The sequence below is a fragment of the Natator depressus genome, chromosome 1 (assembly GCF_965152275.1).
Source record: "Natator depressus isolate rNatDep1 chromosome 1, rNatDep2.hap1, whole genome shotgun sequence".
Classification (NCBI taxonomy): Eukaryota; Metazoa; Chordata; order Testudines; family Cheloniidae; genus Natator; species Natator depressus.
Window position 1 is genome coordinate 141,222,668 of NC_134234.1, and position 20,141 is coordinate 141,242,808.

The 20,141-nt window shown below is 38.5% G+C and overlaps 1 protein-coding gene across 2 annotated transcripts in view; it reads right to left on the reverse strand.

Annotated features, from left to right (window-relative positions):
- Window positions 1–211: 211 nt before the first annotated feature.
- KLHL15 (kelch like family member 15) overlaps window positions 212–20,141 on the reverse strand; it is a 36,978-nt gene continuing 17,048 nt past the window's right edge. For both annotated transcript variants that reach the window (XM_074968289.1, XM_074968294.1), the window contains exon 3: window positions 212–8,867. In XM_074968289.1, coding sequence (XP_074824390.1) covers window positions 7,758–8,867 — 1,110 coding nt within the window. In that variant the 3' untranslated portion in view covers window positions 212–7,757. The remainder of the gene's footprint in view (window positions 8,868–20,141) is intronic.

Here is a 20,141-nt window from a genome sequence, read left to right on the forward strand (position 1 = left end):
CAATTGGGTGGTTTTGCAATAGCATGGAATAGCATTCCCAAGTAGCAGATAGGGAATCAGTACTGACCATGAGTATGAAGTACTGTATAGAAGAGAGGAAAAGCAGTATTAAGTTCAGACACTGCACTTTATTTTACTGGAGATTGGGGCTACATATACTGAGCTGCTGCAGTAGGGTAAATATATCAAGTAGCTGAATGAGACTAGCAGGCAGAAGAACGAAATTAAGAAATGAGTGGGATAAGACAAAAGGGGAAGAATAAATCCCAAGAGGGTAGGAGAGAGTAAAACTAGAGAGAGAGAGTGTTCATCCTGGTACATGTCAGTCACAAAACAGGAGCGTGCCCTCCTTAAGAGGCAACTGAGGTATCAAAAAGTGGCAATATGACATGAAAGATCCGAGGGAGGAACACTGGAAAAATTAAAATGGAAAAAGTTAAGGTGACAAAGAAGGATGAGGAGAAAGGAAGGGGGACAAACAGAAGGGACACAGACAAAAAGGAGCTGAACAGAGTCTTGTAAAATACTGTGGGGGTTTTGTTTTGTTTTTGGACAGGGAGAGATCAGATTTGGAAAGTGAAGTGAACAAGACTGACAGGGAAGGCCGCTACTCAGGCTACCTGAGCAGACAAAATGGAGAGACCATAATATTTACTTTTAGTAAATTAATTTAAAGTACATTTTGATCTTTATTTTCCAACACTGACAGAACATTGACCTACTTTAAAAAATTTATTAAATGAATGCTGAAATGTACATGGAATCTTGCTGATGGAAAATCTTCAGTTCTTTTAAATCAATTAGCCTTCTCTGATCACTGGGGCTCCAAAAGCTTGTTATCCTAAAACAGACTGAGCATATTGATAACTGAGAAACATTGTTGGGTGATAGATTCTCTTCCCTTCTTGGTCTCTGGTCTGGATATCCAGGTTGGCTTTATTTTTATTTTTTTAAGTAGTTACAGGTCTAGATATTGAGTTACAAACATAGTCCTTGATAACTCTTTTTAGATATTGTTGTTCACTATATCTCATTCTGATAGATTCCTGTATATTGTCCAAACCCAAGATACATTTTTGTCTAAACAAAAAAAACCCAAAGGCAATAATAATAATAATGAGCCATGATGACAGACAAGAGAGTTGGGTTCTAGAAAATTTAGCAGTCACATCCTACAGGAGCAATCAAGGATGAGGAAACAGCAACTTTGAAAGACACATTAGTCTACACTTGAAAAAGCTGGTCTGAACTGGTAGAGCTTTTGACACAGTACAGGCCTGATCCAATGCCTAGTGAAGTCAACTGAAAGGCACCATTGTCTCAAATGGGGATTAGACTAGGCCCTAGAGCACATGAACACACGAGAATATGTCTTGGGGATGTGTGGGGGATTTGAAAGAGGAGGATTATAAAAAACCACCAAAAGGCAACGCCTGTACTCTGTACAAACATATTCAACTTGACTTATTGAAACTTTTTAGGGTGTTAATACAGCTTTGTGAATTGCATTTTTTTTTTTTTTTTTTTTTTTAAGATAATACTTATCTAATTGGATCCACAAGTCTTGGGTGCAAAAAAAAAGATCTCCAGGTATACTGCATTTAGTTATTGCAGAGATTACGCAACCGTGTGCTTAAAGATGAAAAATATTTTATTTACACTTTTCTTATACACAGTTTGTACATTTTTTCAGTTTAAAAACAGAACAGAGCACATACACGTCTGAACATATTGTATCCATAGCTAGGAAAAGTTAACTTCTGCCAAAAACCAAAGGCTTTTTAAAATAGTCATAAAAGGCAAACCTTAAATTATTCTAAGAATTTTATAGCAGCCTTGGGGTGAATATTAGACAATTAACCAAAAATGTACATAAAAACTCTCTATATTTGTTTTTAAACAGGCAGACTACTTCCAATTGCTACAGCACACACAGAAGAACTCGCAAATAATGTTTCCAGTAAGTTGATGGAAAAAGTTCTTTTCAAAACACAACCATCTCATACAGGACTGGAAAGTCATGAAACTACAGTGAAATTACATTCTTCAATTTATGAGAATTCATTTTTTAAAGCTCTGCAAAATAATACATAGGACAAGAGAAAATCAGACTGGGAGGTTTGCTATTCCCTCCATCTAGTCCCATGACCTGCATTAAATGTTAGTTAGGTGGGTTCACTGCGGAAATAAAAACCTTCTATAAAAGTATAGCTATTACTGCAGTTCTATGTAACATTTCATTTTTTATGTTTACACCAACCTTTCTTTCCCCCATGCGCTATATAAGGAATATCACTTGCAAGTAGAAAGTGGTTTTCCCCCAGCTACCAACTCAATTATAATCTAAATATTATTTGAATTTGATACTTCAAACTTTTTTAAAAAGCACAGAAACATGTGCTGAAATTTGGGGAGAGGGGAAGTCCAGGGAAGCTGTGCTCAGCAGTCTATTTTTCTGCCACCTGTTTAACAGTACTATATTTTGTTAAGATTACAGATGCCATCAGCATAATTTTTTTAGTTTTACTTCAAACGTAGTATGTACTTGTTTTAACATCTTACACATGCTGAAACTGTAGATTTAGCAATCAAAGAAAAATAAAATACAGATGCCATAACAAAAGTAGTCACTAGTGTTTATTTTAAACTTTTTCAGATTGTCTTACAAACATTAAAATCTCAAACTGTTACTTATAAAACATTGGAAAAAACTTAGTTTTAAATAGCTAACATATCTTTCCTTTTGTGTTTCCTCCTTTACCCTTTCCACACAACTTGAGTGTTTTAACTGTGACATAACATGCTTATTAGAATAAATTCACAAGGTACTATATTGGATAGAGGTGGAGGGAAAGTAAATTCTCTCTAAGGCTCCAATCCTACCGACATTTTGGCACACGCTTAACTTTACATGTGAATAGACTTAAATAGTTGGCATAGCTTTTAATTTTACTTCAATGGACTACTCATCTATGTAAAGCTAAAAACATGCCTATGTCTGAAGAATTGAAGCCCAATTCCCTATTTTTTTGGTCAAGAAAAAAATATTTCAATAAAGGCAAAAACATTCCTGTCAATGACATCCCCATTTTAAAAATGCATGATTTTTCTTCAGTTAGTCCTTTATGAAACAAAAGACATAAGGTGCAGAATTGTGTATTTCAGAAAAAGCAGCTGATATCATACCCTCAAGCCAACCCGCACTTTACGAAGTGGTCACGTTGAGTTAAAGACCAGTATTGGTATATGTATGGTTTTTAACCTAATTTAATTTGTACATTTAATTTTATCCTTTGCTTCCTGAGTGTAGGAAGAAGCTCCATCTTGGATGTGGATGATTATTATATTATCAGTAAAAAGGCAGCATTTGCTTCTGCAGAAAGAAGGTCCCAAGAGCAAGATGACAGGACTGCATGTCTCAGGGCCCAAAGGTTATGTCTATGCAGGGATAAACTCACAGCTGGCCCAGTTCAACTGACTTGGACTTGCGGGGCTCAGGTTCCAGGGCTGAAAAAAAAAATCTCTGTATAGAGTGGAAGGTCCTAGAGCTCGGGCTTCATCCTGAGCCCAGATGTCTACACAATGATTTTTAGCCCCGCAGCCTGACCCCGAGTCAGCTGACCTGGGCTAGCTGCGGCCATGCTATGGGTCTTTTATCCCTATGTAGGCATACCCCAAGAGTGTTAAAGTCACAAACCACTAGGACTAGGAATTAGTGACTGCTATATAGCACTGAAAAGCAGGGATTTTAAGCTTTCCAATGGCATAAAGCATACGAAAGTAGACAGCAAAATCATCAGACCTTGAATTGCCACAGGTCCCTCAGGCTAGTGAGCTTTCTGAAATAGTAGCTGCCTCTTTCTACAGAATCAGTAATTGCCTCCTTCCAGCTGAATCTATACAGCCAGACTTTCACAAGTGCTCAGCGCACCCAGTGCTAATGGCTTAATTTTGAAAATCTGGCCACTTACTTTGGTGCTTAAATAGGTACTGAGTTCTTTTGCAAACCTGCCTGGTATTGAGCATGCTGGGCTCCCAGTGAGAACTGATGGTGCTCAGCACATTTCATGAAGTGCTCAGCACTTTGCAGCTTCTGGCCCCTAATAAGAAAACAGGGTTCCTCCTAGAACCAGGAAGAAAACTGAGACAGCTAGACAAGAACCCAACACCAACTTTTTTTTAAATTGAGAAACAGAGATTGGACTAAGTATGTCTGTCCCTTTTTACAATGTTGAGTACTGTTGCTGTTTAAAAGCAGGCTGTGTGCCAAGTTCTAAAAAGTAAAAAAAGGAATGGGGGACATAAATGAGCAATTTTACTATAAAGGGTTAGGGTTTACCTCTCTCCTCATTAACTAGGGACACATTTAAGTGGCAAAAAACCCTCGAGTTAATATAATAATCATATTCAAAAGATCTCAATGATGACATGCAAGTCTCTGATTAACTAGCCTTGATTTTTTTGTTTGTTTTTGTTTAAGCACTGACTAAGGAGCATGGGTACTAAAGGCAAATGCACACAAAATGGTTTAGTGAAAAAGAAAACATCCCTCTAAGCTATATCAAAAATTAACAATTTTTTTTCAAAAGCTACATCACAATGTAAAAAATAATGTGGATTAATTATATATTTATTGACTGAAATAATGAGCATGGTAGAAATGTATGTTACAAAACATTCTCCAGCCTCCCAGACATTCTGAACCAAGCAAATTCCAATAATTCTCAAATGTTTACAGCCAACACATCAGCTGAAGATGAAACCAATAATTAGTTCAAGTTAGAATTTCACAAAGTAACTAGTATTACAGGCCTTAAACAAGACTGTAAAAACTGGGTGCCTGAAGTTAAATATGGTCTAAGGGGCATAAGCACCTAAATAACTAGCCTTGTTTTCAAGAGTACCAAGCATCCAGCATTCCCTTTGCCTTTAGAGGGAGCTGCAGGGTGCTCAGCATTTTAGAAAAATCAGGCCACTTACGTAGGTGCTGAACTACAGATTTAGGAACATAACTTTAGACACCCATTTTTGTAAAATCTTGGCCTTCTCTCTTTAGCCTGTTATACTTAAATCATGGAAGACCAAATTTCCAGATCAACAATGGTTCCCCAGCTCACCCCTAGGTAGCAGGGTGAAATGCTCAATATTACTCATGATAGGCTTGTACAAGCCTACCTAGACAGCAGGACTACTAATCTTTGCCGTCCCATTCACATAACAACATGTCAGAAAATGGGCTAAGTAACAAAACAGGAGTAAAAATAAGATAACTTGTCTTGAACCCTGATTCTGCAATAAAATACACACAGGCAGAAACCCTGCACCTGAGCAGGGCCCATCAAAAAGTCAATGGTGCCCCGCCTGGCAGCAGGGATCCATCTGCACACATCTCATGGCAAAGGCTGGAGCCTTGGCTTATACCAGAAAGGTTGTAGTTCAAATTACTAAGTGAAACAAATTAAATTCTGTACTTGTAAATTGAAAAATATAGGAAAATAATAAGCAAAGAATTACATTTAACTGCAAGCTGTGGTCTGCACCAAAAGACTGAATGTGAACATTTGGTCCAGCCATCTCTGACTTAGACATCCTTTATCATTCCAGCTATGGTAGTGTAAATTCTCTTTTGATCAAAGATTACAGTAACCAACTCTGCTTTGCTAAATTATTGCTAATTAAAAAAATAAAATCTGCTAACTTGCAATGTAACTCCATGTCCTCCCATCTCTCTCAATCCAGAAATTGAAAGAACATTACTACAAGAAAACAAAGATACCATTAAATGTCAGCATGGTGCATTTCACAAAACATTTTAATATCCATTATTCATTTCTGATTTCATTTAGCCAAACAAACTTGTTGCTATTTATCATAGCAAATTTAGGGTGTATTTGGTCCCTTATAAGTGCATTCTTTTGAACTCCCTGAGTACTGTACATTCCTTTTCTACAGTGACTTCTGGCTGGGAGATGCTGAAACAGAAATGGATTCTCAACCATTACTGCATATCTTGTAAAATCTAATGTTACAGAGTTTCATGTCAGCAGATGATTTTACAAGCTTACATCAGCAGTCTGTCCCTGCATATTTGAGCTCAGTGTTGGCCTCAAATTTTAGAGAGGAAATCTTTTCCCTCTTGACTCCAGAAGAGGCTAATTTCACACCAGTGTGAAAGAACTAGGATTTTAATGCTTTACTTTTATAATAGTGTTTATCTTGGTGGATAGTCTCACCAATCTACAGTCAGTAAAAGTCAACAAGTTAACAAAGTGCTCAAACATGGTGCAGTTATTCAAGCCCTCTTGGATCACAAGTCTTATTTCAGGAAGTATGAGGTCAGTAGCTATAGGTTTGTATTTTAAAGGTTACAGAAATGGTAAACATTGTCCCCAACTGCCTAACCCCATATTTTTAGAACATAGCAGTTCATATCAGTTGATGCTTCAAAAAATATTAGATTACATCACTTCAACACAACTACAAGCGATGCCATTCCTAAAAATAAGAGTATATCCAGGTCTGACAAAAAACTGCAGGTTAGTGCAGCGTTCATGCTTGCTTACGGACACATTTCTGATTTCTATTAAAAACAAGGCAACACATTCAAAAGCGAAGGACTGTAACTGGGTAAGGTGTATTTACTTTTTTAAAATAATATATAAAATGTCAAACTGTTAACAGTTCATTACATATTATTAATATAAAGAGTTTAAATATTACTGAATGAATCAGTGTATACCAAAGACAGGCTTCTTTGATACCAAACTAGGCCTCCAGTTACTTAAGGACTCTGTAACGTTTAATTCAAGAAAAAATGCTACTATCTCTAAAATTCAACAGACACGGCTGAATCTGTGCCCTGGTTAAAAATATAATACCCTAATTGCACATAAAAAGATGCATTGTATATAGATCTTACAGGGTATGCATGTGTGTGTGTATATATTTTACTCACCACCAAACACAATGCAGACAATAGAAGGCAGCATAGAAATAGTGTTCGAGTATAAAAATGCTTCATCATCAGTTTAACAGGAAATGTATAACTTGCATTTTTTGGCAGACTTACTGATACTACTGTACAAGTCCAGGGAAAAGCCATGCACAAAGGTTAAGATCATTTTAAAATGTACTTACGGGAAAAACAAACAAACTACCAAACTGGACTGTGAGCACTCATAAATGGAGAAAATAAAATGTCCACCACAACTTACAGGAACAAAATGAAACCCTTGTCACTAGAGTTTAAGTCAGGTATTCCCCCAGTAAGGCTGCTGAATCCTATCCTGACACTTAATGAAAATTAAAATGTACAATATATATTCTTCTGTCCCCCTTCTCCCCATAAGTAGATCATTTTATGCAACTGGTTCCAAGAAGGATGCTGCTGTGATGGCCATTATACAGAATAAACTTATTGCATGGACATAAAAGGCCACAAAGAAAAAGGAAAAAAGTAAACACACTGAAAAATAGATTTTTTCTTCTCCCCCCCTCCACTCCACCTCACATACAGCAGTGTTTGTTTAAAAAAAAATAAAAAGCAAAACGTTTACAATACGAGTCCACAGTTATTGGCATTTCTAATAAACTCGGTAGGTGCATTCCCTGTACATCCCGTTTCTCTATGCATCTAATAGCTTTTTAACATACAAGCCAATGTCTTTAAATGAATTAAATCTGCTTTGTTTTCCTGTCAAATTAGACATAGTTTTTTGTGTTTCATTGGGGTTGGGAGGGTGTTTTGTTTTGTTTTTTTAGTTGCAACGTCTAACATGCTCCAGTACATATTCGGGAAAGTGCAGGCTGCAAACTTGTAAACCATCCAGCTTGCAGGGCATTCTTGGGTATTCATCTTCTTTCCATTTGTTTTCCTCTGGATCAAAGGTGAGAATTGAATCACTGTAATGACCATTGTAACAAAGGCCTCCAAGAACCATTATCTGTTTGTCCAAAACAGCTACACCATGACCACTTCTTCCAATTGGCATAGAAGCCAAAATAGTCCACTGATCAGTATCTGGGTCATAAACCTCCGTAGAAGGACACCCTTGCGACTCAAAGGAGGCCCTCAAGATCACACAAACACCACCAAAGACATAAAGCTTACCATTATAGGAAATCATTTTGTGAAAGCATCTTGCATAATTCATTTTGCATTTGTTCTCCCAACAATTTGTGACCACCTGAGTTCTCCTCGTTCGTTGTTCCACCGTCCCTTCTTTACTGGGGTCAAACACACACACTTGCTTAGAAGTGGAAGATGAAGTAATTCCCCCAGTGATATACAACTTGTTACTGAGTACAGTTCCTTCATGACCATATTTATTGACTGGATAGGGATCCACAAATTCCCATTTGTCTGTAGTGATATCATACCGTTCAGTCGAGTAAAATGTTTCATCCCTTGTTCTCCCAGCAACCGCATAGATGTATCTCCCAATAACACCAACAGCAAACTCTGAGCGTGGAACAGACATGTCTGCCATTCGCAACCAAGTATTTTGTCTAGGGTCATATCTAAATACTTTGGAGGAAGCATGAAACTCACCATCTGGGCCCAGTTCTTCCCCTCCTAACAAGAATATAAAGTTATTGACAATGGCAAGGCAGTCTGGTCGTAAAGGTACTTGAGGGCCCTCTAGTTCCCACCAGACCCTGGGTTTGTGCAAGAGAAGAATTTTGCTATTTACCATGCTGTGTCCTATCATTCCTCTAAATACTGCAGTCTGGGGTTTGGCAGAACGAATACGGTTGGATTTCATTTCCATCAAAGGCTGCTGGTGAACACTATGAAAGTAATTCATGGCTTGGTCAACTTCATGCCGCAGCTGCCGAGAGTATCTATAAAACTCTGATGTTTTTACCTATGGATACATTTTTAAAAAACAGTTAAAATGTTGACCAAGGAAAAACAGCATAGAGAACCATTTAATTACCGTAAATCATTAAAAGATTATAATGCTTAATTTTATTCTGAGAAACCTGAAGGACAATTATGTTCAAGTATTGAGACAGATAAGCTACATAAACTGTGTACTTAAAACGTATGCAAAGGCAACACATTATTTCTTCCCCAAGATATTATTGAGGTTGAGACAGAGGCCAAAGATTTCAAAACCTACTCCCTAAACCCCATGCGCGTACCTAAATAAAATTGGGTTGATTTTCAAAAATTCTGAGCACCTTCAATCCCACTGACTTTGACTGGAGTTGTGTCAGTACCTCTGGAAACAAAGGCAGCCCACTTTTATTTAAGTGTCTAAATATAGGAGATAAGCATCTACATTTGAAAATGTTGATAGTTCCAAGCTTCCAATTTTTCTTACATAAATAATAACTGCAAAGCAGCACCAGGTGGTGCTATACTTCCCGCCAGACCAGAAAAGGGGGGGGAGGGGGAGGAAAATCAGTGTCACTACTGGATTACATGACATAAAATGCAATTTGGAGACAAATGTTATTATACCTTGAGAATCACGTAGATGTTTACTTCATAATTTTGTTAGCTTTATATTACTAATGTCTCTCTTGCTTTCATTGTAAATAAAAAATGCCACTACAAGGGGCATAATTGTTTTTTTCCAATCTTTTGGGTCTTTACTAGATTAAATTATATGGACATAGGTTTCAAGTGTCTGTATAATATACATATGTGTAAATTATTAATAGTGAAATACATGCACACAAACTTATCTGTAAAATAGCAATATTACTTGCCTGCTTTTGTAATTCACTTTCAGATCTATGGATTAAAAGAACTATAAAGTGCTAAGTTTTTCTACTTATGCACACTATTTTATCAAAGAAAAACAACCTATATTAAAAGAAATAATACATGGGTCTTCAGAAGGGTTAGAACTTTCATACCCACAGCACAGATCTCTACCACTTCAGCCAACAGAGCAACAAGTAGAGATTAATATATACTTCTACTGCTATGTGGACCACCCATTAGAAAGAGATGAGACACTTTGCCAGTGGGTTTCATGGCTATTTGCTGACAGCAAAGGAATGTTGGAACTCAGGAAATCTTGATTCTATTCCAGGTTCTGGAAGAGTATTCTAGTGGTTACAGACCCTACTGTCCCGCCTGAGCCTGTCCTCTTTTCTTCTATCCTTGCTTCCTCTGTTCTATCACCCCTACAGCCTATCCCTGTCCCTCTTGTTCCTATATCCCCACAGCCTCCACCTGCTACCCTATCCATATTCTCCTCTTGCCTCTGCATTTGAACAAGTCAGTCTGATTCCTTCTTCTCCTTGTTGCTGCCTAGACATCAGCAGGGGCAGCCTTAAGAGCATAACACAGTCATTCTCCGTTCTCAGTTTTAGTGCCTGCCACCACTGTGGCCCTCAGTTGTTGGAAAGAGCAACTGCAGAAAAAGTCTCACTCAGCCTGGCAGCCCTGGAATGGACCGTGCTCAGTCACTTTGTGAGGATGGTGCATTCTCAGTTTGGTCAGCACATAGAAGCCGTGTGGGAATGAAGTATGTTCAGTGCTGATAATTTTAGGAGAATAATGCTGCCAACCTTTCACAAACGTCTATTGAGCACGTCCAGACATTTTTCAGAGGCCAAGCCTGACCAAGTATAGGTGGATTTTTATGGGGACTGCAAAAGGCACACCTCTTGCACCAGAATGACCCCTCTGCTAAGTTTCAAGTCCCTCCTCTCCTAAGTATGGAGGCTTGAGGCCTTCCTTAATGAAATGGCTGTATAATGTACTTTTACCTCTCATTGTTGGAAATCTCATTGTTGGAAATAGCTGAACTATTTTTGTTTAAACATTCCCAAACAAATTTAGCCTGGGGCAGATATACAACATGGAAAACAGTTTGGCAAAGTTATAAGCAACTAAAAAGCAAGGTCTTACAATAGAAAATGTTAGGTAAACTCAGCTATAAGCAGTGCTATCATCTCCACCTGTAATATATATAAAACATGTATGTAACATATACATCCACATGATGACTAGATCCGTGTGATAAACTGCATTTATCATGCACCTTTGCTCACCTCACCTGCACTTTGCCATCTCCATCACTACTTCTACTGAGATTCCAAACTCTGAGCAGCTTCAAAACAGAAATTCAAAAGTCAGCCTGAAATAGAATTTTCTCTATCCCTCTCAAAATTATACTAACCCAAAGCCCAAAATGCCCAAGATCAGAGACAGATTGAAGGGTTTAAGGTCTGATATCTTGCAAACCCCTTCAGGGCTGGAAATGGGAGCCTTATGCCATCAGAAAGGAGAGATTCCCAGCTTCCCACTGAGGGACACAGAACTTGCAAGGTCCCAAAATATCAGACTTAAAAGTTGTGACTTGTTTTTCTTGTAAATAAGTTACTTTAGATTAGAATAATTTCATAGGCATTTTAAGTGTATTTGTTTTAATTTTTCTTCTCCCTCTACGCTGTGTACAATTAGACTCATGGTAACTCAATAGTCTCAATACAATTTTTAAAATCTCTCCAAAATTGTTTTTCAGCCAGATGTGGAATATAGAGGATAAAGATTTCATCAGGACTCATTTGGATGACCTGCATAGCTCACCTGCAGTTTCCTCACTCCTGAGTAATGTGGCCATTCCAAGTTAATGAAACCTTTATACCACAGTGCCATGTATGCCATTTTACATAAGCACATATTTATAATATGCATACATAAAATGCCTGAACATGAACATTATGCCCATTATAGAAGAATTTAACTTGAGATTCCTTTGCTTGTTTCTATAGTAAGTATCTCCAAGCTGCATGTCCAATCATCTTGTGACTACAGAATTACAGAATGCGAAGCTACAAAACTTACATTTAGAAAAATTCAAGAACTTGGATCCATGCCGATCCTACCTAACTCAGTATGAATAGTCTGCCATCTAAATGTAAGATATGAGATTTTATAAAAGCTAATATATATATATATAAAAGTTATACAGATCTAGAAAATGCTACAGATTTGTATAGGAGTATGCAGAATAGCTATATTTTGTATCAAAGTTTAACCAAGAAAGGAAGCAGTTTTTCAAAACCAATATTTCAACACCAAGTTATCTTTGCTATTTTAAAAATGTAAAAAGGTCAAAGAAATGAAACTCTCAGATACTTCCCTCATTCTTTCAGTACAATGGCTGAATTTTAAAAAAATTAATTTTCAGGTAAAGTGAATACATAATGTGCATTAGCTGCTCCCATTAATTTTAAAAGAAAGCTGAGAAACAACAAAATTTGATTACCAATGCATTTTTTAACAAAACCAGTTATGTTGGAGTAGTTAGTGTACTTACTATGAAAATTTGAAGAAAGGTAAAAATAAGTTAATACCAACAGCAGGTATTATTATTATTGTATTTAAAAATACAGTGCTATCAGATTACCCACTGTTTGGATACTTGCACACTGATAAAAGATCAGAAGAAATACAACACCTGGGAATACTAGGTTTTCTTCTTATTTCCTCTCTGACCCTCATTATTGCCTTTTAAGCAACAGAATAAAAATATTCAAAGGATATTGTAAAAGCAGCATCTTGTTTAACAGCTTGTATATAGTCATGTCTGTTACAGAAAATATACCTTCCTCCCATTCATCTCAACAAGAGGCAGGATTATGAGAACAGTTTGGATTGATGATGTAAAATGGTTTGTGGTGACACTAGCTTCCACAGAAGATACCTCCCTCCCCTAAATTTCAGTGCAGATCTAGATCATTGCAGTGCTACTTTTCATCAATACGTCAAGACAAAGGAATATTTGGGAAAAAATGAGTATCGGAAATAAAACAGGAAAAGGAAGACCCTGCAGGATCAACCCATATGGATTAAAGGCAGCAGCAAAGCAAATCAAGCAAAGACTGACAAAAATAAAACCAAACAAAGGTTAATAAGTTTGTCATACTTATACTATAGAGTAAGATGAAAAAATAGGACATAGTTGGGAAAACCTTCATCTAGCCTCTCTCCTAAAGGGAAACAAATTACAGGTATACATAACCAACAAGATGGTTTTACCATATTTTTAAAATATTTTTTATATAGTTAAAAAAGGCAAGTGATGTACAAGTATTAATGAATTTATCTTACCACTACTCTGAGAAGCATTATTACCATTTTACACATATGGAAACAGAGGCAGAGATAATTTAGGGTATGTCTACACTGCAATGTAAGCCTGCACGTAAGCCCTGACTCAAGCCTAACCCCCCCCCTGCACCACAACTGCGCTAACCCAGGTCTCGGACCCAGGATCCAAGGACCCTGCAGGGCTGGAGGGTCTAAGCTCAAGTTAGCCAGGATTCAAGCCATTTGCTTTGTAGCGTAGATGCAGCCCTGCTTGACTCAGATTCTGGGAGATCTGTGCTCGCCCTCCCCTGCAGCACACTTTTCCATGCTCCCCCACAAACTCTGCCCGCACATTCCTTTCCACTTTCCAGGACTTTTCGTTTCCCCTTCACTCCACCCCCTCGGACAACTTTCACAATAGCTGGACCTACAGACAGTTGTGAAAGTCTGTCCTTCCCTAGCTCCTCCTATCCCAACAGGCATCTATGTGTTTGTGTGTGCTGTTTCTTGTTTAATAAAAGCAAAACTTTTTAATGGTGAATCATCTTTATTTTTTTTCTAAAAATTGAGATTGCAGGCACTACTAGTACCTGCACAGGCATTGTAATCATTCTCTTACAGGAACACAACACCTAAAATGACACCATTGCGTCCTAGGAAATCTAACACCAGTGACAGAGATATACATTACTGGTACTCATTGTCAAAGTGCTGCCTCAAAGCCTCCCTCATTCGAACTGCCACCCCCCCAGCCCCGGGCTCCTCTGAAAGCCCTAGTATCTGGCTGCTCCAAATCAGCAGCTAAGGGTCTGCCTCAGCATTGCACCCCTGAGCAAACCTTTCACCCTTAGCTCCACAGAGATTATGCAACGTACAGCATGCAGCTATGACCATTGGAATATTATCCTCATTAAGGTCTAGCCTGCCATAAAGGCATCGCCAGCGCGCCTTTAATCTGCCAAAGGCACATTCAACGGTCATCCAGCACCTACTCAGCCTGCTGTTGAACCGCTCCTTACTGCTCTCCAGGTGTCCCGTGTAAGGTTCCATGAGCCACTGCTGTAAGGGGTACACCCAGTCTCCCAGGATCACTATGGGCATTTTTAAACATCCCCTCCAGTAATCTTCTGGTTTGGAAAAAGTCCTCGCTTGCAGCTTTCTGTACAGGCCAGTGTTCCTAAAGATGCGTGCGTCATGCACCTTTTCAAACCACCCTGCGTTGATGTCAGTGAAATGTCCTCAGTGATCCACAAGCGCCTGCAACACCATGGAGAAGTACCCCTTCCTATTGATGTACTCTGTTACAAGGTGGTCTGGTGCCAAAATTGGAACGTATGCACCATCTATCGCCTCCCCACAGTTAGTGAACCCTATGTCTGCAAAGCCGTCCACTATTTCATGCATATTTCCCACAGTCACAGTCCTTCGTAACAGGATGCCACTTATTGCCTTGCACATTTGCATTAATGCAGCCCCAACGCTTGACTTCCCCACTCCAAATTGATTGGCGACCGACCGGTAGCAGTCTGGAGTCACCAGTTTCCACACAGTGATTGCCACACACTTCTCATACTGAGAGGACTCATCCGATGAAGTGAGCTGTAGCTCACGAAAGCTTATGCTCAAATAAATGTGTTAGTCTCTAAGGTGCCACAAGTACTCCTTTTCTTTTTGCGAATACAGACTAACACGGCTGCTACTCTGAAAGCTCTCATTCTGGTGTCCTTGCACCACAGGTCTGGGGCAAGCTCTGCACACAGTTCCAGGAAGGTGGCTTTCCACATCCGAAAGTTCTGCAGCCACTGCTCTTCATCCCACACCTGCATGATGATATGATCCCACCATTCCGTGCTTGTTACCCGAGCCCAAAAGTGACAGTCTACCCTATGCAATTGCTCTGTAATGCCAAAAGCAATCTAAAGTTGCTCCTAGCCATGTCACTCAGAATGTCGGGTGCCTGCAAGTCTTCAGTTAGGAACTTGATGATTAACTGCACTGCCATGTCTTCATGACAGTTAACAGAGCATAGAAGAGCAGTTCAGGATCCATTCCTTCTCACAAAGATGCTGGGGTGCACAGCAGAGAATGGCCGCTGCAGAAATGCCATGAAAGAAATCAGGAAGCCCATGGAGCGCTGGGACATAAATCAATGCATCACAGGACATTTAGCCAGATCCCAAGCTGTGCTGCGACCCAGTCCGCCTTCCCACAACACCTTGCAACAGAAGGTGTCAAGCTGGACTGTGGGATAGGTACCCACAGTGCAGTGCTCACACTGTTGACAAAGGTGCTCCCAATCTGTACGTGATCTGCCAACAGAGGGAGCAAGTGTGAACATGAAATTCTGATTTTTATTATGTCACCTTTTGGGTGTCAACAACACTTTTGTCAACAAAAATTGGTAGTGTAGACATGGCCTTAGTCATTGTTCCCTTCTTTGTTGCTTGTTTCTCTTTCCTCCAATACTCCACCCTCATATCTTTAGTTCTCTCGTGCCCCTATTTTCTGTGGCTGTCCAAGCCACTCTGCCCTGGATGCCCAAGATGAAAGGCACAGAAGCAAAAAAAGAGACTATTAAAATTAAGTGAGTTTTTACTAAAGTGCTCTTCTGGACAAAAATATTTTAAAATAGGCAACTTGCTAAAAAACAACACTTAGATTGAAGCATCTAGTTCACAGGAATGCTAGGCCCTGGAATTACTGTTAATATTTACATTTGCAATGCTGGCCAAGTATCTTTGTAAAGAAAGGAAGATTTCATTAGGTTATTTTCTAAACCATGGTAAATCTCTAGTTATACAAATAGATAAGATAGCATATCTGACAACACAAACTATAAACTGGGACGTTTGGGGAGAAAAACAGGGACATATTTTAGTTCTATCAAAATACATTGGACTGGGAGAGGTTCTCCTGTAAGCGTAGACTGGGTTAAATGATTAGTGTTCTGCTGGGAACATGGGACTGAGACTTAAATAGAAGATGTTGGAGAGCAGATATGCATGAGAATTGACACAGTTGCTTTGATGTTATAGCTTCCATATTCATCTCATTTAGGGTTCTACCACCAAATAATTCCTAACTTTCCTTGCCATGAAATTTCAATATCTAGTTGACATAATCCTTTGAAACAGTGTATATGTTACTCATACACTAGTTCATATAACAGAAGAATATTTTCCACTCATAGTTGTAATATTCCTAACAGTGAACCTGACTATTAAGCTTTCTAAAAATCCATTCTAAGGATATTCATCTCCTCTATGTATAGATATTGGATATTAATATTTGCACACAATACACAGTCAGATCAACATCTATACTGAGCTGAATGACATCCTGCTCACTCTAAGAACATTTCTCATTTTCAACTACGTTTTCTGCAACTAGTCTGTTTTATCAATTATAATCTTAGAAATGCACGAACTGAATGATACCTCCACTTTATCTACGAGAAATCAGTAATGAGATGCATAAGTTTGTACTTCCAGATTGCCTGTTTCATGTCCATCCCAAGTCAATGGTGAGCTAAAGTTGCTGCCATCTAACTACTGTTTGGTCGTCTGTGTGTAATGAGATGATGGGTGGATTCATTTCAGCTCCTATAGGTGCACACCAAAAAATAATCACCATTGTTTGTACTATTTGCCTTCTTTTTAGCACAGAGGCCAACGGTTTAACAGGTACAGAACTACCTTTCTCATACTAAAAGGTGGCTCCTCCAGGACAGGGTCTAGCCACATTGGCAGGTTAGAATGGGAAAACACGCCACACCTGTTCTGTGGGGAAACAAAAGACTGTCAAGCCAGAGTTCTCCAAAAGCATTAGAAAACTTAAAAGAAAAAAAACCAACTCCATTATTAGAGATCTGTTATTCTAGAAATACTGATGACATAAGAAGAATAAGTAGGGCTGGTGGGGCCACTTTACCAAGTATCCTAACTGAAACTTACATAATTGAGTTACATAATTATATTTACATACTAGAGAGACAAGAACTCTAGAAATGCATATAGTGACGACAGATTAATTTCAGACAACTTTACTGTTGTGTAAGGTATAATAAAGAGCTCCATGTATGAGATTATATTGATTGGTCAAAGCTTCAAGAGGAAACAGTGCAAGCTGTGTTTGCCCCCTCCATATAAAAGAGTTTCCTTTCTTTTTATTTCGAGGGGTGTTTCGTTAGATCCTTTGGTGCTTTCTGGATGTTCTGATAGCACAGTGGCCATTTTTTTTTTTAAATAAAAAAAATTGGATTTTTTGATTAAATGACTTTTGAGGAAAAAACCTATCTAAAGATAGTTTTAATTCAGATACATTATAAATCAAAAGATATCTCATCATGAAATAGGGATTATAAATTCTAATTCTGTAGTATGAGACAATATATTGATGTAATGTTTAAGAAAAGTTTTTTAAATGAGTTCCAATAGTTCATGGATTAGGGACCCAATCTTATGGGGTTCCACAGGCTTCTGTACAGAAAGATTAACCTAAATAATCTATCTACCCAATGGGGCTCAGTCTAGAAGATACCATCAGAGATGCTTAGTTTTGCAGGTCTCAAACTGTGGATGTGTGTCACCTGAGGTAACATGCTTGTTAACAGCAAAAAATGTTTTAAATAAATAAATAAATAAATAGTTATAGAGAGGTGAGAAATAACAGACCTCAACTCTATTGTTCCTCTGCAAATTTGTGTACACAGAGTCAATCCCTTACCTCTCTCTAAAAGTGCAAAGTTTCAAAAACGTCAATGAATAGAAGATTGTTGGGGGCGGAATAGATCTGGACAAGGAGAAGAAGTCTGGAGATAAATGTGAGGAGGGAGGGACATAAGCTTTTTTGTTAAAATATTATATGTTTGCTGTTGAAGAAAAAAATCCAGAATACTTAACATTGTTGTTTTAGTTAAATAAAACAATTTAAAAGGTCTGTCTGGTGATTTTCTCCTCCTAATACAGCATGGCAAGAAAATCCTCCAAATATTAATGATTAACCTGTTGAATTGGAGATAGTTCACCTCCCAGTGACTTCAAAAATATCTGCTTCAATTACCTTTGGTAAATGAAATAACCGAACAATCATTCATCTTCGGATATAGCTGTAAAACTAATCTGAAAAGTTTTCAAAATAAATCACTGTTTAAAAATGTATAGTGTGTACCTTCTAAAAATGAAACCTACATCTCTCTCTGAATTGTGAAGAATATGTATTAAGGTTATACCAACCAACAAGAATGCACTTTTATGTAGAAAACCATGATTAAATCGAGTCTTCCTGACTACTGATTTAAATCATGATTTACATCAAATCCACCCTGGTCCTAAGCCATTAATAAAGCAATGCAAATTTACCTGTTTCTTTACACATAAAATATTTCAACTTATTTTTTATTTATTTTGTACAGATATCAACCTTGCCATAATTAGCTGTACCTTTGTCACTTGCATGCTGGATTATTCACTGTGATCTAATTGGTGCTACAGACAACTAAAACTCCAGCTGATGGAGAATACAGTGGAATGCTTACCTAACAGTGAAAAGAACATGTTAGGGTTGTATTCTGGAAATTTATATTAGTTTCTAGATGCAATTCATGGAATTGGTTTCCATGAAAAACTATAAAGCCCTTTATTATGCGGTCATGAATGCCTTGGAGATGGCCTCTTTCCTTGTATTTTACTATGGCAGGTGTTTTGGTTTGTTAACTGACAAGGGAAAATATGAAGAGGTCATATCTACAGTATGCAGAACGCATACCATGAAAGTCTTTATAGACCACAACCACCAGCAGCAATTACACCTATACATGAATTTGAAGACCTGTAAACTCTGGGACAAAAGCGTAAGGTGCTCTCTGAGGGCCACAGGATACTCAAACGTACGTCCCTAAAAGAGTTTGATTGGGGGAAGAGCAATTTCAGAGGTGAGCCCTCAAATCTAGCATTTACTTTCCCTGGGTCTGACAAAGATCCATTTTGCTGATTTACGAAGTATAAGCTTTCGTGAGCTACAGCTGAGCTGTAGCTCACGAAAGCTTATGCTCAAATAAATTTGTTAGTCTCTAAGGTGCTACAAGTCCTCCTTTTCTTTTTACAGGGTATGTAAGGCTTGACAAAGCCCAGGCTGGGATGCTTTAGTTGGGGTTGGTCCTGCTTTGAGCAGGGGGGTTGGAGCAGATGACCTCCTGAGGTTTCTTCCAACTCTAATCTTCTGTGATTCTCTGTCTACACAGCAGCTAGACACCCGCGGCTGGCCTGTGCCAGCCAATTTGAGATTTGAGACTGTTTCATTGCTGTGTAGACTTTCAGGCTTGGGCTGGAGCCTGAGCTTTGGGACCCTCCCACTTTGCAGGATCCGAGAGCCTGGGCTCCAGCCTGAGCCCAGAAGTCTACACAGCAATGACACAGCCCTGCAACCTGAGCCCTGCAAGCCTAAGTCAGCTGGCATTAGCCAGCTGCAGATTTTTCTTTGGTTTGTAGACATACCCATAGAGCACACTGCAAACCCTATCAGTTGGTAATCAATGGGACAACTCGTAATTAAAGTTAAGCTTGCATATAAGTGCTTTGTAATATCAAGACCAGACTGCTCAGCAACTTGTAGAATCGGACACTTAGTCTTCAGTATTAGTGGGGTGGAAATGCATTAATCTAATGTGGTTTTACAGTATTGTTGTAGCAACGTTAGTCCCAGGATATTAGAGAGACAAGGTAGGTGAGGTAATATCTTTTATTGGACATCCTGAAGGAAATCTTTCTTGAACCCACTCTTCTGGCCTTTGAACCATCCCCCCACCCAACCTTGCCAAGCTCATCATCAGAAGCAAGCTCCCCACATACCAGGACACACCAACTCAGAACGGCACCAGACCCTACCATAATAGATGTAAAACACGAACACATATCTACACTGCTATGAAGATCAATACCTCCCGTAACATATCTTTCAAGAACCATGGGTCCTACACATACTTATCAATCTGTGGTATACCTTATTCAGTGCACTAAATGCCCCAATGACAACCAGACAACTATTACACTCTTGAATGAACTCACACAGAAAAATAAAAAAA